This window comes from Microtus oregoni, unplaced genomic scaffold, assembly GCF_018167655.1.
Source record: "Microtus oregoni isolate MIOR12 unplaced genomic scaffold, Mior012 000009F_ref0000495, whole genome shotgun sequence".
In the NCBI taxonomy this organism is placed as follows: Eukaryota; Metazoa; Chordata; class Mammalia; order Rodentia; family Cricetidae; genus Microtus; species Microtus oregoni.
The window spans coordinates 20,811,736-20,831,956 of record NW_024543068.1 but is presented as its reverse complement, the minus strand read 5'-3'; the positions used below and the strand labels follow the sequence as shown (position 1 = coordinate 20,831,956).

Here is a 20,221-nt window from a genome sequence, read left to right as displayed (position 1 = left end):
AGGCGCATATTCAAGAGATAATATTCTGTAGAGAGAAAGTTTTCAAGTTGAATTAATTCATGTACTGACAAATACAGAATAAATGTTATATTAACTTATTTATTTTATCTGTGTCTTTAAAAAGGGATATGGGAAATTATAGTCATTTCCTAAAACTGTAAAGATCACACTAATGAGAAAACTTAGTTCTATAAAAAGTTCCACTCTGCTAGGGATTACAGAGACATTTCGACCCAGGCCTAAAGGAGTTCACCTCCAGCAAAGAAACGCAAACAGAACTCCGATCAGACACTGTAAGAACAGACAGTTCTGAATGTGATGTCATCTGAACCCAGTGGCAAAGCGACATGCTCAGTCTCCGAGACCTCAAAACCAAATCAAACAAACAAAAGGGAAGGTTTCACTGTTCCTTACCTATTGCATCAGTTGCTTTTCTGGGGCTTTTTGGCGGGGCTTGTTTGTTGTTTTTTTGAGACAGGGTTTCTCTGACTGTTCTGGAACTCACTCTGTAGACCAGGTTGGCCTCAAACTCAAGATCCAACTGCCTCTGCCTCCCAAGTTCTGGGATTAGAGGTGTGTGCCACCACCACCCAGCCTGTCTTTTCTGTATTGTTAGTATGTGAATTGTTAATAATCCTCATGGTTTCATAATGAGCCACAGTGTGGAAGGGCTTACGTTAGCCACATATCAACTTCAGCTGGTTGTTTCACGAGCTTGATTTCCTAAAGCCCTCATTTCATTCTGCTCCCACTACTACTTCCAGTGTACTGTAAGACAGGCAAGCCTTGAGCATCCTCCTGCCTCAGCCTCCCAAGTGCTGGGATTATAGATGTGCGCCATCACACCATTTAGTGGCGCTGACCCCCAACCTCAGTCCCACATTTTACATCTGAGATTTATATACCTACTGCACGTGTGTTGTTGCTGTGACAACATACCTGGCAAAAGCAACCCAAAGGGGGATTTATCTTGGTTCATGGTTTGAGGGGTACAAGCCATGGACTTCTTCAGGCAGCTGGTCACACTGGGTCCACCTCAGGAAACAGAGAGGATGAACGGTAGCTCTCAGCTTCTTTTCTTCTGTCTGTTCAGCACAGGGCCCTAGCTCATGGAAGGGGGCCACCCATGGTTACAGTGGGTCTTCCCACTCAAGTAACCTGATCCACGTACTCTCTCACAGACGTGCCTAGAAGCTGTCCCCTAGGTGTGGTCAATCAAAATTAGCGAGCTGGGTGTGGTGGCATATGTCTTTAATCCCAGGCGGAGGCAGGAGGATCTCTGTGAGTTTGAGGCGAGCCTGGTCTACATAACAGTCCCAAGACAGCCTTTAAAATAAACAAATAAAAACCAAAAAGGAGTAACTACCGCAAATACTGAGTATTTTTAGTTTACTATCATTTCCTCTGATAGTAAAAATTGCTATTTATGCAGAAATTCAAAATAACAGTTTTTAAAAGCTCAGTGTTTAAACCAGGAGAACCAGGCATGTGACACAACCTGTAGCCACTAACAAATTAATAAACAAAAATATGGCAGGAGAAAGCAGGGCAAGGCTGGCACAGCCCACTGTGCAGCAGTGCAGCCAACCTCAAAAGTGTTCATTGGTGAGATTTTGTTCCCCGAGTTGTACTGAGTATAATCTTTGGCCATTGGGGTTGCTCTGCGTGGAGACACTGGGGCAGGATACATCCACACAGGTGCCGAAGAGTGGGCTTTCGTGGCTTATACTTTAAAACACAGAAACAGGGAGCAGGAAGGACTGTGTGTCTGTGCGGGAGTGCTTGCCCAGCCTTGGTGAGACCGAAAGACCCTGGGCTTAATGACCAGCTTTGCATGAGGTGTGTGTGTGTGTGTGTGTGTGTGTGTGTGTGTGTGTTACTCTGGGTGTGGTGGTGTTCACACCCAGTCCTTGCACACTGGAAGCATTGACACAAGAGGACTGGGAACCCAAGGGGACAAGAAAACCAAAAGTAAACAAATCAGGAAGCGCTGTGCTAACAGCACCTGAGCCCACAGGCCTGGGGTGAGAGGGGGAGGGAGGGAGGGCAGGTTCAGCCTTAGAAGAGTTTTGAGTTTTCCCTCTCCCTCCAGGCCTGTGGTGTGCATTAGGGAACTTTCTCTCTTGCCTTCATACTTTAATCTACGTAGGACTTAGACTCTGAACAGCTTTCGCCACAGAAAACTGTGGCAGAGCTGAATGCCCAAGTTCCCTTCTTCAAAGGCCTGTGAGGCACACACGGATCTCCCCTAAACCTTCCTGCAGGTCCAACAGCAGACAGCAGCAGGGATAAGGGCTGCCTGGATGTCTGGGCTCCTAGTACCCAGAAGAGAGGGGACAAAGATTATACCAGAATTCTCCTACAGCACTGTCATTCCTTCAGGTTTCTGACAGGAGGGGCCACCATGGGATTGATAGTTTGAGGGATACTTTGTTATTTGATACCATATAGCCAAGTTGTTTCAACAGAAAAAGGTCTAATGTTGTGTAAACACTGGCAGACAATTTATCTGAGGGAAGGCGGGGTCATTTCTCAAGAAAGCTCAGCTGTACAGAAACTTAAGCACTAGTACAAAGCCGGAGGAGAATACTAGTCAAAGCACTGCAGGCAGAGGGGGGCAGAGAGCTAAAAAACAAATGGGGCAGCTGATGAGAGCTGAGACTATTAAAGGGGGACTTGGGTAGAAGTGAGGAAGGAGGGAGCGGAAGGGCATCCCTGCAGGGGTCAGGAACTGTAGTTTTTTTTTTTAATATTTATTTATTTATTATGTATACAATATTCTGTCTGTGTGTATGTCTACAGGCCAGAAGAGGGCACCAGACCTCATTCCAGATGGTTGTGAGCCACCATGTGGTTGCTGGGAATTGAACTCAGGACCTTTGGAAGAGCAGGCAATGCTCTTAACCACTGAGCCATCTCTCCAGCCCGGAACTGTAGTTTTGAAAGGCCGACAGCTGACCTGCAGGTAGCAAGTGTGTGAGGAAAGGGAAGGAGAGGCAAGGTGAATACCAGTTCTGGCTTCTTTGAGGGAACGCCACACCGATTTCCAGGGGCTGTGCCGGTCTGTGAGCCCAGCATCAGTTTATGATTCCTCTTCCACCTCTTGTTTTCTGGATGGTGGAGAGACAGAGTCTCAGCATGGCTTTCAGCTGTACCTCAGGAGTGGCTAAGGACGCCGAGCACTTTTTAATGTTCGCTAGTCATTTTTTCTTCGTCTTCTGAGAACTGGCTGTTTATCACAATTTCCATTAGCCCATTTCGTGACTGGATTGCTTGTTTTTGTTGTGTGTGTGTGTGTTTCGCTTTTTGAGTTCTTTCTATATTCTCGATGGCAATCCTGTCAGATGCACAGCTATTTGGACTTCTCCCTCTCTGTAGGTTGCCCTTTACTCTTTTCCTTTGCTACAGGAGCTCCTCTTCCTCCCTCTGTGTTTTTGAGACAGCGTCTCTCTGTGTATCCCTGGCTGTCTTGGAACTAGCTTGGTAGACCACGCTGGCCTCAAACTCACAGATCTGCCTGCCTCTGCTGGGTTAAAGGAGTAGGACACTATGCTTCAGCTGAGTAGGAGATTTTAAATCTCATGCAATCCCACGTGTCAGAACTGTTTCCTACCTGTACCTCTTCTGGGTACACACCTGAACAGTTCCACATCAACACGCCACAGAGATACGTCTACATCCATGCTGGCTACAGCACAATTCACCATAACCAAGTTAGGGTCCTTGGTGTCCATTAATAAAGAAAATGTGTTAGACGTACACAGAAGCTTCATTCAGCCAGAAGAACGAAACAGACGAAACAGTCATTTGTCAGAAAATGGATGCAACTGGATATTAAGCTAAGAAAAATAAGATGGATGCTGAAAGAAAATGAATGCTTTGTTTCTCGGTTTCCTGCCTCATTCATAAGACATAAAAGGAAAGAGGTAGGTGATGTGGGTGTGGTGGTGCATGCCCTTAATGTCAGCACAGGGAGGTGGAGCTGGACGGATCCCAGTGTGTTTGAAGCCAGCCTGGTCTACATAGTGAGTTGCAGAATAGCCTGAGCTATATAACTGAGAGACCCTGCCTCAAAAATAGATAGATAGATAGATAGACAGATAGATGATAGATATGATAGATGATAGATAGATAGATAGATGAATAAATATGAAACAACAACACCATGGGTGGGGGAGGAAATGGGAGGGGATGACTGGAGTCAGAGCACATGACATACCTGAAGTTGACTTTATGAAACCCACACTACGTGCAATAAATATATGCCAATAAAAGAAAGAAAGAAAGGACCAAGCAAGGTAGGATTTCCCCGAATGTCTCCACTTGGTTCTCGAGCAGGTAAACATTAACTGAGTTCGATATATGATCAGGAGAGTCAATGTCCCATGACCTTACTCTTAATGACATGCAAAAATCCTCAGGCTTGTTCAATGGCACAACCATAAGTGTGTTATATGTGGCTGTGTTTCTTGTAAGTCAGATGCACAGAGGGCTGCCAAGTCGCTGTTACCTAACAGAACTGACTGTAAGGTAAGGGAGGGTCCAGACGGAGTTCATCAAACACCAAATGAGCTGAAGGGTAATGCCCAAACAGGGAAGAACACCATTTTTATGGTACACTGGTGCCATCTTTTGGCCAGATTAAAATTCACACGCATTATAAATTACCATCATATTTTTCTTTTAACAGACTTTAGAGATACAATTACTTAATTTTGTTGTTGTTTTTTGTTTTGGTTTGGTTTTTCAAGACAAGGTTTCTCTGTAGCTTTGGAGCCTGTCCTGGAACTAGCTCTTGTAGACCAGGCTGGCCTCGAACTCACAGAGCTTCCCCTGCCTCTGCCTCCCCAGTGCTGGGATTAAAGGCGTGTGCTACCACTACCCAGCCAATTACTTACTTTAAACATCAGATTTAAAACTGTCTTGACCTAAAAGTGGAAGCGTAAGGCTATCATCCCAGAACTTGGGAGGCTGAGGTAAGAGGACTATGAGTTTGAGGCTGGATTTTTTTTTGTTAATGAATACATATATCTAACTTTATTTCCCTTCTGCTGGTAGTGTGTTGTGTGTGCACTTGTCAGTGTGGGCAGGCGCATGTGCACGTGAGGCTGCAAACGGGTCTTTCTTCACAGCTCTCGCTGAATCAATGACCTTCAGGGATCTACCATGCCCCCACCCCTCCACCACATACTGCAGTTACAGGCGTGTGCAACAGCACCGGCTTTGTATGTGAGCCCTGGCGACACAAACTTGGGTCCTGATGCTTGTCAAGAGGCACTTTACCTACTAAGCCCTTCCTGCAGCTCTACTTCCGACTTTAATAATCCAATTGAACATCTTCTAAAGCTGACATAAAGGACAACCCTAAGAGAACTGACTTCGGAGTAAACACATCATGCATTCCATTGGATCAGTATTAAGTCCAAAATGACTAGATAGAAATCCACAAGCCAATATTCTGTTGTCACTAGATCAAGGGACGTGTCTTCATAAAACAGATGAAAGTCAGTTTCCACTCCAGCTGGGAGACAAAACTCGGTATAGCACTCCTGAGGCAATTTGTGGCATGTCACACGGAAGTAAAACCCTACAGTGTATTGTCGTCCTACATCTGCTCTGTGTGCCTGATAACCTGAGGATTCATTAGGTCTTTTTAATTATGGAAGCTCTTAGGTTAGTTTGGGGCTTATTTTTAATTATGTGTGCATGGATATGTGCACACACGATTACAGGTACGTCGGAAATTAAGGGTGTTGGATCCTCCTGTAGTTAAGATGCCTGATATGGGTACTCAGTACAAATCTGGGTCCTTTAGAAGAGCAGTCAGTGCTCTTAACTATTGAGGCATTTCTCTAGACTCTTTTGGTTTTTTCTTTTTAAGAAATAAGATCAGCCTGGCCTTGATCTCACAGTCTTACTGCTTTAGCTTCCTGAGTACTGGAAGAGATATGCGGTACCAGGCTGGACCGGAGTTTCTTTTTGAGTAATTTAAGTTTCTATTCTGTTCTACTGTGGTGAGGTGACTATAGTTCATACACAGCAGGGGAGCTGAGGGCAGCTGCACACACACACCCACACACCCACACTCCGAAGCACAACGGACTCTCGCAATCTAGGATGAAAGTCAGTTTGGGATACTTGCATTAAGACACCCAGATTTAGGGCCAGGTGACATACCAGGTTAAAAAGAAAGACCAATTACACAGACGTGGTTAGCACAGAAGCATTTACAGGGTTCACTCCTAGGAATTTAACAACTTATCATAATGAAATGTCACAGATAAAGTTTAAGCACACGAAAACACACAGGTTACACTGTAAAAGTTCTCCACACGACCTACTTCTAATGCAGTCACCACACAAACACCTATCAAGTCTTCGTCAGGAATCCGGTTTCCATATCAAGAACTGCCTGTGCAGACAGGCTGCAGGGTCTGTCCTCGCTCTTCACGACCACCAGCAGCTTCCGTCAGTGTTCGGGAAGGCTTCTCCAGAGTTAGCTCAGAACCTTGGCGAGCTACTAGGTGGCGTCCTCATCCCACTTCTTTCCTCCGTCTACTGTTTAGACCATCTTCATTCCAAGAAACGATGGGATTTTTTTTTCAATTTTATTTGTTTTTTTTTTAATGGAAACAATGTATTTGGGAGAAAGTCTCTTTAATACTGAAGTAGTGTATTTTATTCCCAACAATGCTAATCCTCCTTTTCCTTGCCGAAGAGTAGAAAACAGTAGAGTAAGAATTTACATAACACTGCTATTTCCAGAGTATTTTTGTAAAAACCAGTTTCCTCAGCTAATTGGCTAGTAAGTAGTACATGATAGCTTCAAACACGTTCTAGAATCTACAGGAAGAAATACTGACTAGGGCTCCAGCTATGAAGGTTTCCTCAGAGGCTGGTTGTCATCACTACACTAACACAATTTTAGTCTTAAGCCCGACGGTACTGACTGTATCCCTGTGAGGTGGGTGCTGTTGACACCCACTTTACCTGGGAGGTCAGTCGGAGAAGTGAGTAACCATCTCAAGGTTATACAATAAAAACAACAACATTGGTTTGAAGGCAGACTGCATTTACTGGGTTCCCCCACTAAGAACAAATGCTGAGACGCCTCTACTTTTCTCCAGAAAACACCATGACGCAGGATCCAGGGAGAAGAGGGGGTTTAAAGCTGGCCAGAGTGGAGAAGATCTATTAAAAATCTGCCTAATACAGAGCCGGTTGGTAAGAACCAGGGCTTTTTCCCCACCATGCCTTCAAAATGTGAGCCAGCAGAGATTATTTACCTCAACACAAGAGGGCGGCATTTGGCAACAAAGTACATCCAGCAAGCAACTCCTGGTTCAACTTGGCAACCATTACCCAAACCACACTGCTTAAGACAGAGACAAAGCTCCATTTTACAGATGTGGTAAAGAGCAAGGCTGTTTCTCTGGAAAAACTTTTAAAGTATGAAGACTTTTCCCCACCCCAATGACAAATCATGTCCTTAAAAACCAAAACCAAAACTACCCACGACAATACATGTCTGCCATCCCAGCCCTTAGGAGGTTGACAAGAGACTGTTCCAGGCCAGCATGGGCCATACAGTGAGACCTCACCTCAAAAAGTCAAAACAGGCTGGAGAAATGGATGACTCAGTGTTTAAGGGTACTTGCTGCTCTGGAGGAGGACCTGGGCTCAGTTCCCACACCCACTTGAGTTCCGGAGGCTCTGATGCCCTTTCCTGGCCTCCAGGGGACTGCATGCATGCTATGTACAGAAGACAGCAAAACACTTAACACATAACATAAAGATAAATAAATCTTCAAAAATCAAAACAAAGTGACAGCAGATACCATCCCAGTGACTACATGCCTCTGTAAAAACTAGCTTTGGGGAACTTTTCCCATAAAACGAAACTAACATTTCTCCACTTCCTAAAACAATGTTATTGCAGACTGAGTCAGGGTCTCGCCACGTAGCTCCAGGCTCGTCTTGCCTCAGTCTACTGACAGCTGGGTTACAGATGGGCAAGACCCAGCATTTTGTCTTTTTGGTCTGGTATGAAAAGGAGCTTTGTAAATGAGAGGAATCGAGTAAAGCTCTTGGCATGAGAGAACTTTAAAAGCGATAGGAACCAGGTGAACTAATATTTTCTCCAAGCTCACAGACTTCCACTTATTCTGTATGTGTGTGGGGTATGCATGTGTGTGGGTGTGCACAAACATGTGGGCATGTGTTGAGACCAGAGACCACGTCTTCCATAATCACTTCTCCACCTGTTTTTGAGACATGGATCTCTCGGAACCTGGAGCTTCTCTCTGCGGGGCTGGCCTGAGAGCACCTGCTGCCCGCCTGTCTCTACTCCTCCACCAGCACTGGGACAAGAGGCGCCATACCTAGCTCTCACCTCAGCTTCCAATCTGTGAGCAGCGATGACTTTACTCCCCAGACTCTAGGTACAATTCCGTTTCATTTACTAACATATGTTTACTAACTCTTCTGCATACGGTTCTGTAAGCCGAGACTGCTCGTTCATTCCCCAGCTGCCCAGAGCCGAATAATCACACAGAAACTATACTAATCACAACACCGTGTGGTCAATGACTCTAGTGTATTCCTAGTTAGCTCTTACTTCTTACATTAACCCATTTCTGTAAAAACATATTCACAGCATAGGGGGAAATCCCACATCACAGTTCCACTTTAAGTAGAAGTGTCTGACATGGCCATTAGCTGTAGGCAAGCTCTGTCAGCATCTCTCCTGACTGTCCTTCACCTACCCTGAAAGCCTCTGTTTCCACCCTTCGGCTATATAAGGGCCTCTTGTGTGTAAGACTGATGACTTGGTATGCAAGGAAGATTACAGAAAAGTTGAAAAGATTTAAGTGAGAATTGTTAGGGTTTTTTATATTTGAGAAGGCTAAGGAAAGTTGGGCATGGTGGAGGGGGTGCACAACTATAGTGCCAGTGCCTGGAGGAAGAGCAGGCAGATCAGGAGTTTAAAACCATCCTCAGCTATATAGTGTGTTTGGGGCCAGCCTGGGCTAAACATGACACTGTATCTTAAAAAAAAAGAAAAATTAAAAGTAGGAAATATATCCTAAACAGTTTAAAATATATTAAATTGGTATTTGAGTTTCTATAAGGTTAAATCATTTAAGGTAGTATGGCTGAGTAGTGCTTTAATGAATAGTTTAAGATTATATATAATTGTAATACCCCCATACATAACAGCATACTTGTTTAACCAACCCCTCTAACTAGATTTTGCTCTCTACACATGGGTCTTGACCCCAGAGGCTAAGTCTCTAAATCAGAAATTCAACTACCTTAAGACAACACTAATGGGGTTCTTCACCCGACCCTCAAGTTACCACTCTGAAGCCTGGCTGGTGGTACAGCCCATAATCCCAGCACTAAGAAGGCAGGGGAGGAAGATGGTGAGTTCAAAGTCAGCGTGGGCCATATAGCAAGAAAGTCTCAAAAACCAAAGACAACAAAACTGCTACTTTGGTTTGGTATGTGGTTTGCATATGTGATTTTTGTTTGTTTGAAACAGGGTCTCACTATGTAGCTAACTGGTCTAGAACTCACTCTATAAACCAGGCTGGCCTTGAACTCACAAGAGATCAACCTCACGAGTTCTGGGCGGAGAGGCAGGCAAGAGTATCTCTGAAACCACTGCTTTGTTATTCCGTCTGAACTCACCGTTTACCCAGAAAGGATTTTTGTTTCAGAATTAGCTGGATTACTCTAGGCTCCCCACAAACAGGGGGAAGAATCTCTAAGAAATGTCTTCAGAGGTGTTCTATGGGAGCAGGAGCAGTTCAGACTTTGCATGTGGCTAAAATCTAAGCATCACGTTTACTAGATGTATTCAAACACCTGTGAGATGGCACATGCCCGGCCACTCGGCAAACTGAAACAGAAAACTGCTATGCCCAAGAGCTTAAGGCCAACCTGGGTCACATACCAAGACTGTTTCCAAACTTGGGGGCGGGCAGGGATCAGGACCATCTCAGGTGTTCTTCAAATGTCTGTGAAGCCTAGGCTTTAATAGGATAGGGGAAGGAGGAGGGCTCTTCTGCAGTCTCTCTTGCCTTCTTATCCTTGACTGCAGAGCTTCAAACTTAAACACTTCAGAAACAATGAAATTTGATGGGCTATGTTTTAGGTACAGTAAATCCATCACTTAGTCCATCAACTTCAATTTTTCTGGGGTTTTAAGTTTCTAAGTGTCACCACTATAGAAGAGAAGTTAAGTATATTCACAAAAGGGGAGCTGCCAGCGTGGGTTTTAAATAGGCCTGGAACACTGGATGTACCTACTTCACTAGTTTTACTAACAGAAGAAGTGAAAGCCACACTATACTGCAAAATTACCTGTAAGAGTGACTTTCAGAAAATTACCATCAACCCAGACAGCCTAGACAATTCTGCTGCGTTAAGCTAGAGAGATGGTTTGTATCTTATTTTTCTCTTCAAATCTAGGTAAACCTCTCGCTATAGAAATCTGAAATTGCCCTTGGGTGTGTAAAGACACAGTAGCTGTGCTCGCTGGCCCAGGGACGGTTCAGAGCCCGCCTCTGTGCTTGGATATATGTATGAACTGGTTTCTCTGTCCAAGACTTCCTTAGCACTGGCTTCTCCAGTCCTTTCTTCTAGCTGGAATATTTTTTATTAAAAAATGAGGTATACTTGATGTTAATTAAATAAGAGGCCATGTAAGAGGCTGGGGACTAGGATGTAGACAGTAAAACTACTCGTGATTTGGTATAGCCATGTCTTAGAACATTATAATATACATTTATACATTATAATATATAGTTATACATTAAAATAACTACAGACTTCCTGTATGTCAGAAAATATTTAAAAGTCATTTTCATGAGGACATAATTCATATGAAACATGAGACAAGAGTGACAGTTTGAAGTGCGTTTGTCTGTGTGTGCGCTGAAGACTGAGCCTAGAGCCTCACACATGTAGGCAAGCCCTCTACAGATGAGCTTCACTCCCGGCCTCTAAAACATTCTTTAAAACAGATCTCATCTGCTTCATATGCAAGTTCATCTTACTGACTCTGTAACCTGGAAAAACAAGATATTTTATAAATAATCAGTCACTTTGAAGTTTATACATTGACTTCTGATTTTCAAATTATCATTTAATTTATAGAAAAGTTCATAGGGTAATTGGAAAGTTACATTTAATAACCATGTCTTATAATAAGAACTGGTATGTAAACCTCAAAACCAGGGACAGATTATTTTAAGTCAACAGACCATGAGGAAGTAAATAATTTATGAATTTAAAATGGCGTATGAATCTTTTCCAAGACTGGTATAAAAATTCTAAAGGAGAAGCTGCTACTCAACAAGGATGGTATCCACACTTCCTGGGGTGAGCTCCGACTCTAAGGCACAAGGCAAGTCTAAATGTTCTTGTGACAAGCGAGAACTTTTCAGGGGGACATCGGGCCAGCTGTCACAATACTGCTGAAACCTCTGGGCCAGTGAATTCCCAAACCTCTGGCATCTGTTATATCTGTAAGATTTACCTTTATGTGCATACATGTGTTCCAGTAACTGGCTCTTTCGAAGAAATTTATGACCACAGATGGTACAACTGATTTTTCTTTTTCTTGAAAAAGAAAAATTACAGTTTAATTCTACTGGCTCTGTATCTTTGGAGATCAAAGACACTTGACTGATCTGTAAAGGCTCCGTGGGACCCCGGCCCGAGTGCTCAGGCGGAGGCTGCTGCTGCTCCTTCTCCTTGACAATGAAGGAGCTAAGCCTCCGGCAGTCAAGAGCCTCGCTGCTGTCACTAAGTGGATGCACTTCACCAAGGTCATTACTTTCCAAAATGGAAGCAGGGACACCAAACGGGAGAGATCCAGACACATGGGTATGGAGGTGCTGTCTCAGGTTACCACGGGATTCGAAACGCTCCCCACAGTAATGGCATAAGTGGACTTTGATACTGTTTTCTGTAAAAGAGGGGCCAGTCACTTCTGATGAAGACGAGGAGAGGCCTTGGGAGATCGCAGACTCTGGATCACATCTCTCTTGTTTGATGGACACCGGGGGCTTCTGGTGCTCCTCCAAGGCCTGGGCAGCAGGATGGGCCCTCTGCTGCTCTGCACTCCCATCGTCCAGCCCAATCGCAAGGGAGAGCTGCAGCTGTGGGTGGTCACCTTGGACAGCAGCTCTGTTCCCACTGCTACTGGGAGGGGTTTCTTTCATCTCCAGCCCTTGTTTGACAGCTGTTTTCTGGGTTGTTGAAATCTGAATACCATAGAGATTTGAGGTCTGCACAGTCTCTGGTGAGAACACTTGATTCACTTCAGTTGCAATGTGGGAAAGGTAGTCAGCATGGAGAAATCGGATCCCTTCCTCCAAACGACTGTGGTCCACCATCTGTTTGGGCCCTTTTCCTGTGTACATAATGTGCAACAAGTAGCTGAATATATCAGGCTGGATGTCAGTTGGTTGTATTTTTATGCATTCACTGTTAAAACAAAAACAAACTCAATGAAATGAAACACAACCTAGTTGGTCTTTTGGTTTCCAGCAATCTTAGATTAAGACAAATTCTTCATGAGGTTTAAATCTGGCAATCTGCCTTGATGAAATATAGTAACAAGAAATCAGTTTCTGATCCTAACTGCTTTTATGGTCCATCCACAAACCTTTGTACATCCAGTCTGCTGGCCAGCACAGGAAACACAGATGGACACTCAGATTAGTGCAACACTGAGAGACTCCTGAGCAGTAGCATCTGCTCTAGGTGAGAGGACAGAAAACTAGAGACTAAAGCAGGTGCTCTGCTTTTACACTGAACACATTAAAGGAACTAAACACAGAGACTCAAAAGGACACTTATATGGTGGTGTTCAGAGCAGCATTGTTGACAGTAGCTAAAGCTGGAAACAATCCATCAAAAGATGAATCCAGCCGAGTGCAGTGGTATAGCCTTTAATCCCAGCACTGGGGAGACAGAGGCAGGAGAGTCTCTGAGTTTGAGGCTGCCCTGAGCTAAGTAGGTTCCAGAACTGTCAAGGCTACTAGACAGACCCTGACTCAAAAAAAGAGGGAAAAAAGGGATAAATGAAATGGGGCTGTAAATACAATGGTATAGGGCTGGAGAGATGGCTCAGCGGTTAAGAGTATCACCTATTCTTCTAGAGGTCCTGAGTTCAATTCCCAGCAACCACATGGTGGCTCTCAACCATCTCCAGTGGGATCTGATGTTCCATCTGGCATAAAGTTAGGCATGCCGATAGAGCACTCATGCATAAAATAAGTAAATAAATCTTTAAAAAAATACAATGGTATATTATTCTACCATAACAAAATAAGGAAATTCTGCTGTGTGTTATAACAAGGTTGAACTCTTAAAAACAAGCTAAATGAAAAAAGTCAGGCAAAAAAGTTAAAAAATTGTATGGTACCATGTTCATGAAATAGCTAAAACAAAGCTGGGCATGGTGGCACATGCCTTAAAATCCCAGCACTCATCAACAGCCACGGATACAAGAAGAAGCCCTGTCTCAAAAAAAGAAAAGAAAAAAGAAAAAAAGACAAGACAAGACAAAACAAAACAAAACAAAAAAACAACCTGAAAGAAAAAGAAATATCTAGGGCAAACACATTTTTAAAAAAAGAACTAGGCTGGAGAAATGGCTCAGTGGAACAAAAAGAAAAAAAATCGCTGTTCTTCCAGAAGATCTGGTTTCATTCCCAGCACCCATATGTGGCTCACAATTGTCTGTAACTCCAGTTCTAGGGGACCCAATGCCCTTTTCTGGCTTAGTGGGCATCAGGCATGCAACTGGAGCACAGATATACATGCAGGCCAAACAACCATATACAAAGGACAGAAACGTATGGGGTTAGGGGAAACCTACAGTTAGATAAGGGGTAGTTACAGGCGGCTGAAGGAAAATGGAAAGTTACTGCTTAAAGGTACAGTGTTCTGTTTAGGGTGATGAAAAGGCTTTGGAAACAGTGACAGTTGCAGGTAGAACATTATCAATGTAATTACTGCCATTAAGTCGGATGATTTAAAACTGTTAATTATAATGAGACCCTACATCAAAAACCAAAACCAGGGGCTGGAGAGATGGCTCAGCGGTTAAGAGCATTAACTGCTCTCTCTGGCAGAGGACCTGCTCAAAACATGCAGGCAAAACACTCTTAGAAATAGACAAACAAACAAAATGACAATCAAACAAACAAAAGCAAACTAAACCAAACCAAACCAAGTATTCATAGTTTTAAAGGAATAGAATAAAATTGTTAAAATTTAAGACGTAAATGATGCTAAGTTTATTTGGCTTCTAAATCTTAACCACTGAGCCATTTCTCCAGCCCTGGCTTCTAAATCTTTAAATCACAAATGAACACAGGTATAATTTTGAAAAACACTATAGTAATCTCAAATTCAATCTGGCTACTAGACAGAAAAACAGAGTAAAGCTCTGTAAAGTTGGAGTAGAAACAGCTAAGAAAATCATGCATGTGCAGAAGCATGGACAGCATCAGTGGACTCAGTTTCCCTGAGCAGATGTTTATTCTCAGAGTTGGATGCACTGGGATTCAGCATATTGCAATCCAGTTTCTCTATCCCCAGGATCTGGGGATCCCTGCTTCCTCTCTTAGGTTTCATGCTTTTTGTTCTGCGCTGTCTATTAACTGGCATGTTGTGTGACAAGCATTTTTGGGGATATAAGTTCAGAATTCTGTTATGTGGAGTTTAGCTGCTTAACACAAAGACAACATAGGGCAGGCCTCACCTTTCCCAATGCCTGTGTTTGGACAGCACCTAGCTCACAACAGGGGCTTCATTCAGATGCTCACTGCTTCTAAACTCACAAGTCACAGCTCAAAGGCTGAGGGGTGAATGTGATCTACAGTGTCACAGCAGATACAAAACTCCTCTAGCAGAAAGGACTTCCCATTACCTGGCTAACATTCTGACCCCATCTTTGCACTGGGCCACACTTTCTGATCACCTCATCTACTCTGTTGACTTGGTGACCACATTTGCTTCATACCTATAAATGTTTTTATACCACTTTTCTTTCATTTTGATTTTTTGAGACAGGGTCTTACTATGTAGTTCAGGCCTGACATTTACAATATAGCCCAGGCTGGCCTCAAACTCAGTGATCCTCCTGTCTCTGTATCTAAAGTGCTGGGATTACTAGCTTTAGCTACCTATCCTCGATCCTTGCCATTTCCCCTCTGATTGCAATACATTTTATATTATTCCTCTGCAACACCTGAAGGGCTCCCGATTTCTCAGATTTGTAAAGTCTGTTCCAAACGTCTCAAAACAGGCCTGCCAGAACTCTTTCACTTTGAATATACCCTGACGTTAGACACCACATTAGTAACAGCAAATCTCTGTTCCTACGCACTTTTCCCCCCAAGACATGGTTTCTCTCCATAGCCCTAGCTATCCTGGAACTTGTTCTGTAGACCAGGATGACCTCAAACTGGGAGATCTGCCTGCCTCTACCTCCTCAGTGCTGGGATTAAAGGCATGTGCCACCACACCTGGCTGTTCTAAGCATTTTAATTTTACTAATTCATTTAATCTTTCAATACCCGAAAGGAAAGTACACTATTCCAGCATTTAACAGACAAGAAAGCTGAGTGTCAGGATGTGAGTGTGAACTGTCCCCTCAAGGCTCATGTGCCGACTTGGTAGCCAACTGATGGGTTTTAAGGAAGTGACTGAGTCATGAGGACTCTGGCTTCATCAGTGTATTAATCAGTCCACGCATTACTAGTAGGTGGTAGAAACTAGGAGATGGGGCCAAGGTGGAAGAAGAGTTACTAAGAACGTATCTCCCAGGGCTACTTCTCTCTGTCTGCACTGTTTCTGCTTTCTTCCTGCCTACTAGGAAGTGGGCAGCTTCTCTGTCATGCCCTCTGCTCTCCTCTAGGCTTCAGCAATGGAGTCAGCCAACGTGGGCTAAAGCGAGACTGCAGCCAATACAAACAAAGCAGCACGTTCTCAAGTTCAAGGTCCTCCTGGGTACTGAGTGAGTTCAAGGCCAGCCTGCGCAACTTAGTGAGATGCTATCTCAAAATTATATATAAACAAAGAGCTAAGAATTTTAATTCCTGGGCTGGAGAGATGGCTCAGAGGTTAAGAGCACTGGCTCCTCTTTCAGAGGATCCGGGTTCAATTCCCAGCACCCACAGGGCAGCTCACAACTGTCCAGTCTTAGGGAATCTGACACCTTTACACCAACTCACATGAAATAAAGTTAAATAAAATTATTAAAAAAAAAGAATTTGAATTCCTATGTTACCTAAATTTTAAAAAATGCAAAGGATCAAAAAGAACAAACCAAACAAACACGTGAAGCACATGATCTTGGCTGGTGTGTGGAATGTGATGGCAGGCTATGACACTGCAGTGTTGCTGCACGAGAAATCAATAGCCTGGCACTTACAGCAGACGGTGAGCTTCAGACAGAGCTACACTGTGCCCAAGTGATCAGCTGCCTTTTCTCTAAGACCTGGAAAACAGTGGAGTACGCAGCATTACAGGATTAATGTTTGGGCACTGGCTAAGCCTTTTTTGTTTGGGATGTTTTTTCAAGATAGGGTCTCATTAGGTAGCCTTGGCTGGACTGAACTCACTATGTAGCAAGTTGGCCTCAAACTCAGAGATCCACTTGCTTGTCCCTCCCAAACGGTAAGATTTAAGACTTGCACCACCACACCAGGCTGGGCCAAGCCCTAATCAATTTTGGTTATACTTGTTTTCATTAATATGTTCTACTATAGATACTATGTACTGAGATAGATCAATTACTCATATATAAAGTTATTATAATTAAAATTTTGTATTAGCTATCCCATAACAGTCCCTTAAATGATATAGTAAGACCATGTATCACAATATTAGAAATTCTTCCAATTTACAAGAGCACATTCTTACCTTGTTTGGTGAATAAATATCATCTTGAAATAGTTGGAAAAGGCAGCAAGTACCGCTCTGTGGGCTTTGAAGTAAACATCTCCAATAGCAACTGTGCAATCACACAGAAAACCAAATTCTCGCTGCATGTTCAGCTGTTGCAGAAGGACAAGGCTGTGGCTAGCAGTATCCATTGTGGCTCTGAGAAAAATCAGATGTATAGATGTGTTTATACATATCTAAAAATACTTCTACATAAATATTACATATACATATATTGATACACAAAACTAGTTACAGCTCACACAAACCTAGGGCATTAAGGCCTAATTTTAAATGAAAATACTCAACACTGTTAACCTGACACCCTATCTAACATCAAACCCCTTCCATTATGACAACTGAGATAAACTCTATTGAACTGTATGACACGGTCTTTTTTTTTAACCACGTAAGAAGGTATCTTTGCTTGAGTGACACGAGTAAGAAAAATGCTCATCCCTTTCTATGTAATTGTTTCTTTGGTGTGTATATGTATTTGATCAAACCTAGGGCCTTGCACATGCTAGGCAAACCCCAGGCGTACTTCCCTCAAGGTTCTAGAGATGAGTCCAGGATCTCATCTACACCAGGTAAACCCTCTACTTCTGAGTTCTACCCCAATCTTCTCCCCTCCCATCCACTCCCTCCTTCCCTCCCTCCCTCCCTCCCTGGTTTTTCAAGACAGTGTTTCTCTGTGTAACAGCCATAGCTGTCCTGGAACTCTTCTGTAGACTAGGCTGGTCTCGAACTCACAGAGATCCACTTGCTTCTGCCTCCCAAGGGCTGGGATTAAAGGTGTGTGCCACCACTGCCCAGCATGATCATGTTTCTAATGATGTTTCTTCATTGGCGAGATGGAAATGGGATACCCATGTGTGGCTCAGAATTAGTGAAAACTCGGTTGTCATAGAAACTGCTACTCAAATGTTAGTTGTAAGTGGGAATACAGGGCATCTTCCCTGGCTGTGAGCCCAAGCTCTCTTTCTAGCTGGAAGGGCCAGAACTCAGTTTTCTTTGGAGATCCTCTGGCATTCAGGAGACACTGGCCTCCTTGTCGTCATGAAGTGTCTGTGGAACTTAGCCATACCGCAGTTTATATGGGGCCTGGGAGCTCACGAGAAAGAGCCTACCTGACCTCCTCTCAGCTAGGCTTGGACGCTACCTGGATGCAGATTCTCCAGGTAAGAAAATGGAGTAGGCAAAGGAGCCTAAGGGAAAACTCTGCACAAGGATATGCACGCAAGCTCTGGCCAAGACAAACTATGTGACTGTGACTCTGACTAGCAAGGACACAGCAAAGTTAGTTCTAGGCAGGTGGGAGGCTGCACTTCGCCACCACCTCCCCCCAGCTATACCAACAGCCCTGGTGCTGTAGGGAGAAGGCAGCTGCAGTTTAATGGGGGTCACCAGGGACTAGGAGAACATGCTTTGAAAAAGCAGATTCCAGCCGGGCAGTGGTAGCGTTCGCCTTTAATCCCAGCACTCAGGAGACAGAGGCAGGCAGATCTCTATGAGTATAGGTTCAGCCTGCTCTACAAGAGCTAGTTTCCAGGACAGGCTCCAAAGCTACAGAGAAACCCGGTCTAAAAAAAAAAAAGTAATAAGAAGAAGCAGATTCCAAAAATGAAACCAAGGCCTGAGGGGGTCAGTGGGGGAAGGCAGAGTTATCCATCGAGAGATTGGCAGCAGCATGAATATCAATCAACAATACAAAAGAAATAGGAAAAAATAGCTAATACTTTACAACACTTCCCATGTGTTAAGCACTTTAACCCATTCAATTTTGGGGGTGGGGTGGGGGGAGGTTCGAGACAGGTTTTCTCTGTAGCTTTGGAGACTGTCCTGGAACTCATTCTATAGATCAGGCTGGCCTAGAACTCAGGGATCTGCCTGCCTCTGCCTCCCAGTGCCAGGCGAAGCACAATTAATAAAAACTCAGAGAGAGAAACTGGGGTTCAACATGAAGACCCAAAAAGCAAAGCAGCCAGCCACTGGCTCTTACCTCGACCTCAGTCTGAAAATGGCGATCCTGCCTCCAGGAATCTCAGAATGAGACTGTGTCTGAGAGCTGTCTCTTCCCATTTTATACTCCTCTCTAGGGCTGGGATTAAAGGTGTGCACCACCACCACCTGGCTCTCATTCAATTCTTAACAGAACTTCACAAGCAAAGAAATACTAAATTACCTTTACAGATTAAGAAATGAATGAACTAACGCCCAAGACCAGAAATAGAGGATTCGAACCCAAGCTCTAAAGCCGAATCTGCCTCCTCCATATTCATTCTTTGTTTTGTATTGTTTTTCGAGACAGGGTTCCTCTGTGTTGCTTTGGAGCCTGTCCTGGAACTAGCTCTTGTAGACCAGGCTGGCCTCGAATTCACAGTGATCTGCCTGCCTATGCCTCCCAAGTGCTGGGATTAAAACATCAGCCACCACCACCTGGCCCCCATTGTCATTCCTTAAAAGGGAACATGACTTACAAACTAGAGAAGAACTACAGATAAAACCTCCATGGGAATCTTGAGGAATATTTGGTTTTTTTTTATATATATCTTTAAAATTTTTATTTATTAGTTGTTTTTCAAGACAAAGTGTCTCTGTGCAATAGCTCTAGCTGTCCTGGAACTCACTCTGCTAGAGGAATATTTGTAAAGAGGAATTAGAGAAAAACTTGGATTTCCTGCTGGCTAAGCAGATGATATATAACAAAAGCAATATATACATTAGCAAATAAAGTTCAAAATATAGCATAATGCCAACAATATTATTGCTGACAAAGAGTCACTTTCATTAAAAACTATATATTGATACAATATAATCTCTAAGATATATTTATAAGACATAGGTATAAAACTACATAAAGAAAACTGTAAAAAGGACTTTTAAACATGGGAGAAATAGTTTTACATAAATGTAATTCCTGTCCATGTATACATCACTGGAAAGGTTCAGACAAATCAGTAGGCTTTTGACTCCTGAACAATTCTGGGAGAGGAACTAAGGAGTAGGGGTGAGAGGCCACCTGAACTTAAAACTAGAAATATTTTGGATAAGCAAGTAGTACAGAGAACAAAAAATAAAAAAGACCTACCCACCCAGTATGAAGGCAAGATGTAATCATTACACACATGACGGAAACCCCTTGGCACGTCCTCATCTTACCCTACCTATCTTGTCTCCAGAGGTAAGCACCATCTTGAACTTAGTGCTTTTGACTCTCATACATCACCACATTCTTCCTGGGTAGGAC

General features: G+C 43.5%; 1 protein-coding gene across 4 annotated transcripts in view; it reads right to left on the bottom strand.

The window, feature by feature from the left end:
- Window positions 1-6,218: 6,218 nt before the first annotated feature.
- The window catches only part of Zbtb25 (zinc finger and BTB domain containing 25), a 28,078-nt gene continuing 14,075 nt past the window's right edge, over window positions 6,219-20,221 (bottom strand). For 3 of the 4 annotated variants that reach the window (XM_041658479.1, XM_041658482.1, XM_041658481.1), the window contains exons 2-3: window positions 16,951-17,130; window positions 10,969-12,498 (exon numbers count right to left, since the gene is read on the bottom strand). In XM_041658479.1, the coding sequence (XP_041514413.1) occupies window positions 11,355-12,498; window positions 16,951-17,130 (1,324 nt within the window). In that variant the 3' untranslated portion in view covers window positions 10,969-11,354. Of the gene's footprint in view, window positions 12,499-16,950; window positions 17,131-20,221 lie in introns of all 4 variants that reach the window. The other variant, XM_041658480.1, reaches the window with a different exon arrangement.